Source organism: Ceratocystis lukuohia, assembly GCF_044167205.1.
Source record: "Ceratocystis lukuohia strain C4212 chromosome Unknown Supercontig10_pilon, whole genome shotgun sequence".
Classification (NCBI taxonomy): domain Eukaryota; kingdom Fungi; phylum Ascomycota; class Sordariomycetes; order Microascales; family Ceratocystidaceae; genus Ceratocystis; species Ceratocystis lukuohia.
In genome coordinates, this window is record NW_027263529.1 from 465,601 (window position 1) to 473,651 (window position 8,051).

At 41.6% G+C, this 8,051-nt stretch overlaps 1 protein-coding gene across 1 annotated transcript; it reads left to right on the forward strand.

The window, feature by feature from the left end:
• Positions 1 to 6,851: 6,851 nt before the first annotated feature.
• HOO65_100101 (Pol-like protein) lies at positions 6,852 to 7,316 on the forward strand (the record flags this gene model as incomplete). The annotated part of the gene is made up of 1 exon (XM_071001718.1): positions 6,852 to 7,316. The coding sequence occupies one exon, from the start codon at positions 6,852 to 6,854 to the stop codon at positions 7,314 to 7,316; it is 465 nt and encodes a 154-aa protein (XP_070855878.1).
• Between the last annotated feature and the right edge of the window lie 735 nt (positions 7,317 to 8,051).

An 8,051-nucleotide genomic window follows, 5' to 3' on the forward strand; every position in this document is an offset into this window, starting at 1 on the left:
CCACTAGGAGAGGACATAGTTAATGAACTGCTGGAAGGAAGCTAGTGCTCCACTTAAGCTAAATGGGGTTACTAGCTATTCAAAGGAGCTGAGGTAGGTGTAGAAAATAGTCTGTAGTTCATAGCCTTCTTTAACTTGAAGATAGTGGAAAGTAGAGATAATATTAACTTTAGAGATATATTTAGCTAATATAATGTCATAGAGGGTGTTATAGATGAGTAGCAGTAGGTATCTATCCTTCTCTATAGCATTGTTCAGGGTGTAGTAGTCAATGTAGAAATAAATGCTTCCACTAGGTTTCTTAACAAAGATCACTAGGGCTCCTCCTTCAGCACTACTAGCCTAAATGAAGCTAGAGTCAAGGAGCTTGTATAGGGTTTTCTATAGGACTAGCAGCTCCTCTCTACTCATGGAATACAAGGGATATATAGGGGTTGATTCATCTGGCTTTAGTTAGATCTCAGTGTCTAGGCCTAGTCATGACAGTGGTAGAGTAGTAGCCTTCTTTCTGTCAAGAGCACTGATGACTAGGAGTAGCCAGCTAGGGCAAGATATTTAGGGGTCAGTGTAGATCTTGGTTTACAAGGCTTTCTTGATGTCATGGAGAGAGGCTGAAAAGATATAGATACCTTTAGTCTTAGTAACTTAGGCCTGGAGTACCTATATCATACACTAGGCAATAGCTATAGTATCTAGGTTAAGGGGAGTAGTTATAAGGTAGAGTCTAAAGGGTTGTCATAAGAGGACTTTATTCTAGGCTAGGTATATAGAGGCATTATAGTCTATTAGCTAATATTAGCCTAGTATTAGGTCTTCTATCTAGTCAAGGACAATATATATATAGAGTTTTTCATTATGACCCCTAAGGCCTAGGTTAATCACAGTGATCTAGGTTATTATTAGGGGGTTCAGGTCACTGATGACTTGTTTAACTAGATGGGGTACAATAGGTAGGGTAGTGGCTTTACACCTAAGAGCAGTGTATAGGGAAATAGTAGTAAGATAGAGGCATCTATTATTAATGAAAGTAGTAGTAAAGATATATTTATTTAGAGTTATATCTATATAAGTACCTATTACTCCTATTTCTTTCTTAGTAATTATCTCCCCTTCAGGCACTAGATAGCAATAGTCATCTAGGCCTAGTAGTTTTCTAGGTATTTAGTAGGGACTGGGGCATTGTCAGGTTACTAGGCTTCTATAGCCTAGGTCACTACTAGCTACCCCTAGTTAAGGGGGCAGTTCTACTATATATGCCCTGGTTTATAGTAGTGGAAACATGAGTTTGTCTGCTTTAGGTTCTCCCTCTCCCCTGGGGTTATAGGCTTAAGGGGGATATTAGATAGTTACTAGTCTATTTTGTCTAGTGAGGGAGTAGCCTGGGTCAGGGGTGCTGGAGCAGGTGTCCAGTAGCTAAATCTAGGGAGTATGTTCACCTAGGTCTAGTGCCCTCTCAGTACTTCTAGGTCAGAGGCCAGACTAAAGACCTTAGAGATAAAGGTAGAGTAGGTTTTGGCTTTGACACCTATGTAGACAGCCCTAATGAGCTCATCATTGAGGTATTATTTAAGGCTTGAGATATAAGTATAGTCACTAACAATTCCAGCCTTAAGGAGTAGGTTCTTGAACTTTAGTATAAATATAGAAAATAGTTCATTGTTTCCCTGACTTAGGTGGTATAGCTTGGCCTTAGCATGTTCCTCTATATAGGGATCTAGAAATATAGTATCTAGTGCTTTGAGAAATTAGGCTGTAGTATAGTTCTTCAACTTGGCTTATCTATATAGTAGTAATACCTTTGTTTACACTACAGTAGACATCCACATCTATAGGTAGGTGAACTAGTTGCTGTCATTCCTAATAGCATCACTATCTTATTCTAGCTTGGCCTCTGCTGTCTAAGACTATACCTGGTATTCTAACCCCTTTCCTGAGAAGAGGTGGATGTCTAGGAGATAGGGCTTAGGGCATCTAGTAGGTTATGCCTCCAGGAATACTGGAGCTAGAAAGCCTATAGGGGCTGAGGGGGCTGGAAGGCTTACAGAGGCTAGGGGGGTGGCTAGGGCACCAGGTGCTACTGGGGGGGCTGGAGGTGTTGGAGTGGTGAAGGCTTGAGTGATCTACAGCAGGCTAGCTGTCATTTGTTGCTAGAGGGTTTTGATTTCCTCCTAGAACTGCTGGAGCATACACTGCTGAGTGTGCTCTGATTGCTTGAGTTTCTAGTGCATTTGTTCCTAGGAAGTTTAGGACTGCTTCAGCCTGTGGTACAATTCAAGCAGTGCCTCCTTCATTTCTATAGGCATTGGAAGCACAGTAGGCTCAGGAGCATGTGTAGGTTAGGCTAGGTTTGAGGGGTCTATAGCAGTGGAGTTTGGAATAGGGACAGAAGATAGAGGACAGAGGACAGAGGACAGAGGACAGAGGACAGAGGACAGAGGAAAAAAAAAAAGTATAATTGAGTTCTAATGTAAGGCTTCATGAGATACAAGAAGATTCAATTGTATAACAGCTCTATATTTAAGAAGAACTCAATAAGTTCTAAGAGAAACTAAAGGGAGCTATGCTAATGACAGTGGTCAAGTGGTTTATATGTATGTTAGGAGAGATGCACTTTGGTAGGGGGACTAGAGGGAGACACTAGGAAGACACTAGGAGGACACTAGGTAGACACTAGGGAGATGCTAGGAGGACACTAGGTAGATGCTAGGGAGAAAAGGGAGCTTTTAGTGCATCATATGGTTTCCTGGGTGAGGGCAAGGCCTGAACCATACATGATCCATAGATCATTACAATGACAGTATCTATCTAGATGTTTAGTAGGGTATATGTCATGGACAGGCAGGGAAGGTTCTAAAGGGGCTAACTCAGTAGCTTGAATAGAGGACAGACAGGACAGGTAGACAAGGACAAGGACAGGAGGAATAGTATATTCAGGACAGAAGACAATGACATTGCTTGGGGAGCAACATTCAGGTTACAGAGGGAGGTTCTATCTAATCTATATATCTATACAAGTTGTGGTCAATGAGATCTATAGTGGGGTGTGAGGCTGGTAGCAGTGAGCAAGGCTCTAGTATTGAGCAGGACAGGATTGTGTGAGGCTGGTAGTGGTGACTAAGGCTCTAGCATCAAGCAGGACAGCATTCATGCAGGGAATACTAAGTAGTGTGGGAATAGTGGCTATGCAGGATCACTAGTGTACTGTGACAGTACCCCCCTCTCTACAGTAGAGCTCTGTTGATGCTGAGAGGGTAACCAGGAGGGTTCACCTAGGGGCCAGGCTTGTCAGGGTAATAGTGGTGGTAGTTTTCCACTAGCTGTTTTACATTCTCCAGGTATTCAGTAGGTTTAGTTGTTAGGTCATTGTAGCTAGTCTAATGAATAATATATTTCAAGTAGGGGTGGTATCTATAGCTATAGTGTTCCTAAAAGGAGTCTAAGACTTCTTTAACTTTGTACTCAGTCTATCTAGCTACTTCAATATGAGGTAGAGGTAGATGAACTTAACTAGGGATAGGATTAGAGGTATTAGTATAATAGAGCTTAGACATATGAAAAATAGGATGAATCCTTATAGAGGTAGGTAACTCAAGTTTATAAGTGTATAGGCTTATGATCTTATAGATGTAGAATAGTCCTAAGTTCTTCTAGTCTAGCTTCTTCTAAGGCTAGGTGGTTTGAATTATCCAGGTGTTAAGCTAGACTTTATTATCAATGTTATAGGACTTGTAAATACTACTAAGTTTGCCAATTGATGACTTTATTGTCAGATGAGGAAGAAAGGAAGAAACTATCTAAAATGCTTGCTAGCTGCATGTCCTTTACATGTCCTCCCAGGTTTCATGCCATCTTTGACTGCCTTCCTCATTTAGCCTAGCTCCTCATCTTCTACATCTCTACCCTGTAATATATTTCTCTTTCTCCAGGTCAAGATGTGTGACCTTCTCAAGTAGCATCTGGTAACCTTACCCATTTCACTCATAGGTTTCCTGATTTAGTTAAGTAGGTCTCTTTAGGTCTATTGTTTTCTATAATCAGCCCCTATTTTACTTCCTATTGATCTATTGCTTATAGATTGGTCTCTAAGATCATATTGATTAGTTCTGTAGTTAGTTTCCTAAAACCTATCTATTTCACCTAAACTTTCCTTATACTCCCTGTCCCTACTATACATAGAATCTCATCCACCTCCTATAGTTCATGCCCTTCTTCTAATATGATTAGTTTCACTGCTACCTCTACTTCCCTGTTTTAGCCTAGCTAGGGGTCCTTTGCTATAGGTCTGAGGAGATCAATGTGAAAAACCTTATGGATCTTTCCTAGGACATCTATTAAGGTTGCACCTTGTTTGGAGAAAAGGAAGTGGGAGGCCTCTCACCGCCCCCCAACAATCACAATCTGCCATTGATGATCACAATCTATGTCTGACAATCACAATCTGCCTCTGATAATCATAATCTGCCTCTGATAATGATAATCTTAGCTCTTGGTATAAGTATTCATCTAGTGCACCTGAAATTGACTACTAGTTTAGTTTACTCTTCAATGTGAAATATTTGTCCCTAAGTCCTAAGTGCTGTGAAGATCCAGTTCCTAAATCATGACCTTAACATCATTTTGCATTCATCAAACCTTTTACTTTTTACCTTCAAAACCCTTTTACCCTTTTCTTTTTTTTCATCCTCCTCCTTCTTTCCCTTTCCCCACTAAGAAAACATGTCTTCAAAAGCAATGAAGATCACTGTCCCTGACTCAGACTCAGAGATGGTGGAACAGTTCTACAAAGCCTCAGCCCCAGTGTCAATCATCCTAGTGGGCAAATCACATGCACCTCCAGTCCTAACATATAACAACTCAAAACCCTCTAACTACCCTGCTTTCTGAACCTTCCTAGAAGCACAATGGGTGTTAACAGGAAATAACTATGTATCCCAGGCTGAGTTCATCCTGCACTGTTATAGACACCTGGTAGATGGTGCTTCCTCACAGGTGTACAACTATGTGAAGACAATACTCAAAAAGCCTGAAGAAGCTAATGTCAAGAAGTTCCTTGAGCATCTAGATACATTGTTTGTGGACCCTACTGCTGCTGCCTAGGCTCTTCACCAAGTGTTAACATTGTGAGTCAATCTGTTGGCATCACCCTAGGCACATGTGTCCATAGTAATACAACTGTTGAATGATACAGGTTCTAGTGCATGGGCTGACAATGTAAAGAAGAGACAACTGATAGTAATACTCCTAAAGAAAGTGTGTAATGCCTTGGCATCACACCCAGATGTGGGAATGTATGAAGAATACACAACAGTTGTCATAGTGGTTTAGCAGAAGTTGTATGAAGATTTCCCCACTGCCTTTGTGGCACCACCCCCTGCCCCCATCCATATGCATCACCACTCTTAACCAGCACTAGATGTGATGGATTGGACCCTAATGCCTATCACAGCTGCCTCACATAGTGCACTGAACAAACTATAAGCCAAGTGGGTGCCTCCTGCTGTGCTTGAAAGCAGAAAACAGAACTGGCTTTGCTTCCACTGTAGTGCAAGTGGGCATGTTATCTGAACATGCCCTTATCTTCCCCCTACTCCCCCCACTGGCCAATGCCTGACCTGAGTCAACAACAGCAATGTTGTCATCAAGCCCCTCTTGGAAATAGATGAAAACAATGGCCCCTCTCCTAGTTCAGAATACCAGGAAAACTAGATACCTCTGGTCAAAGTCATGACCAGAGGTCAGAAGCAATTTCCAACAAAGAGCTTAGTAAGTTAGTAGAAAACTAGCAGAATGAATAGAATTCTCAAGGAGCTACTTTAATTAATTTAGATATAGTAATTAATGATAAATGTCCTGCTTCCACCATGATAGACACTGGTAGTGCCTCTCCATCCATAATCACTCTAAGTCTTGTACAAAAATAGAAAATTGCAATGCATAAAGCATCCTGACTGATTAGATTGTCCCTATTCAATTCCAAGGATCCTGTTATAGTAAACATAGTGGCCATTTTCACACTAGATGTGTCTGGCCAAAAGGAAAATCACATTGCCTGGGTGGTCCCTGAGCTTGCAGAAGACTTACTCATTAGCTACCCATAGCTAAAGAAGAAAGGCACACTCATTGACTGTGAAAAAGACACAGTTACATTCAAATCCAGCATTGTTACCTATAGAAAACTTATGAATGCTCCAAACTTCCACTCAATGTTGGAGCAAATTTACAATGTTATAAAGATCCTTCACACTGTCAGCCAGGACTCTCTCTATGTGTTCATGGCTTCAATTGACAATATCAACAAGGCACTTGATAGACTCCAGAGAGACTGACAGCCTGCAGACCCCAATGTCTGGAAGAAGAAGGTCCCCCACTGGATTGATACTGAGAATGTCAAAGTGTTTGACCCTGATGCACAGTTTATGAAGAAACTTCCCCTATGGTGACCTGGACATGACCATAAGATAGAACTCATAGTGCCAGATGAAGAAGCCCCCTGGGGTCCCCTGTACAGTATGACAAGAGAAGAACTAGTTGTACTACAACAAACTCTTCTAGCACTACTGGAGAAGGGTTACATCAAAGAAAGTCAATCCACCACTGCTACACTAATCCTTTTCATCAAGAAGCCTGGTGGTGGCCTATGTTTCTATGTGGACTACTGCACACTGAATGCTGTTATGAAGAAGAACTGATACCTATTGCCTAACATTACAGAAACATTGAAAAATGTCTCTAAAGCAAAATGGTTCACAAAGCTAGATGTGGTCTCAGCCTTCCACAACATAAGAATTGCAGAAGGTGATGAGTGGAAAACAGCCTTCAGGACAAGACATGGCCTCTTTCAATGGAAAGTAATGCCCTTTGGCCTGGCCAATGCTCCTGCAGAATTCCAAAGTTTCCTGAACTCCCTTCTACAGCCCTATTTAGATGTGTGGCTGTCTACATATGTTGATGACATTTTGATCTACACTGATGGAACACTTGAAGACCATTATGAAAAGGTCAACTTAGCACTAAAGAAGATCCTGGAAGGAAAACTGATAATTGACATTGACAAGTGTGAGTTCACAGTGACTAAAGTCAAGTACCTTGGCTACATCCTTGAACCTAGGTCCATTTCTATAGATCCCTCCAAAGTGTCTGCTGTCACAGAATGGCCAACACTAAAGAAAATCAGAGATGTCCACTCCTTCCTAGGCTTGTACAACTTCTACTACTCCTTCATTCCTGACTTCACCAAACTCACCAATCCCCTACTACAGTTGACAAAGAAAGACCAAGCATTCCAGTGGGGTGTACAAGAAGATGAAGCCTTCTAAGAACTCAAAACCACTTTCACAACAACACCCATCCTATGTACACATGATCCCAAGCTTCCCACTATAGTAGAAGCAGATGCCTCAGGCTATTATTTAGGCACTGCCCTCCTACAGAAACAAGCTGACAACTCTACACAGCCCTATGCTTACTTCAGTAGGAAGATGACTGCTACAGAATGTAACTACCCAATCCATGACAAAGAAATGTTAGGAATAATCTGTGCACTGAAAGAGTAGTGCAGTGAACTGAAAGGTTTATAAGACAAATTCACCATCCTCTCAGATCACAAGAACTTACTGCACTTCACAAAGTTACAGCACCTATCAGAATGCCAGACAAGATAGTACCTCACCCTGAGTGAGTACAATTGCAGCATTGTCCACTGCCCTAGGAAATTATCCCCCCTCCCAGACACACTCTCTCACTGAGATACCCCAGATGACACATCAGATGAATACTACTAAGGCCACTTAGTGACTATGTTACATGGTGACTCCAAGACACTGAAAATCTATACAACAGGAACCTAACAAGCAGTACCCTCCCTTCCCCCTGTCCTGAGAGAACTCTGGGTAGAAGCATGTAACTCAGATGAAATGTATATAGAAATCCATAGAGCTCTAACTGAAGGGTTGTCCCAGTGGCCTGAAACCATCAGAACAAAACTAAGGGTAAATGTATCAGACTGCTCCCTGGACACCAATTCAGCAGTACACTTCAGAAACAAACTTTAG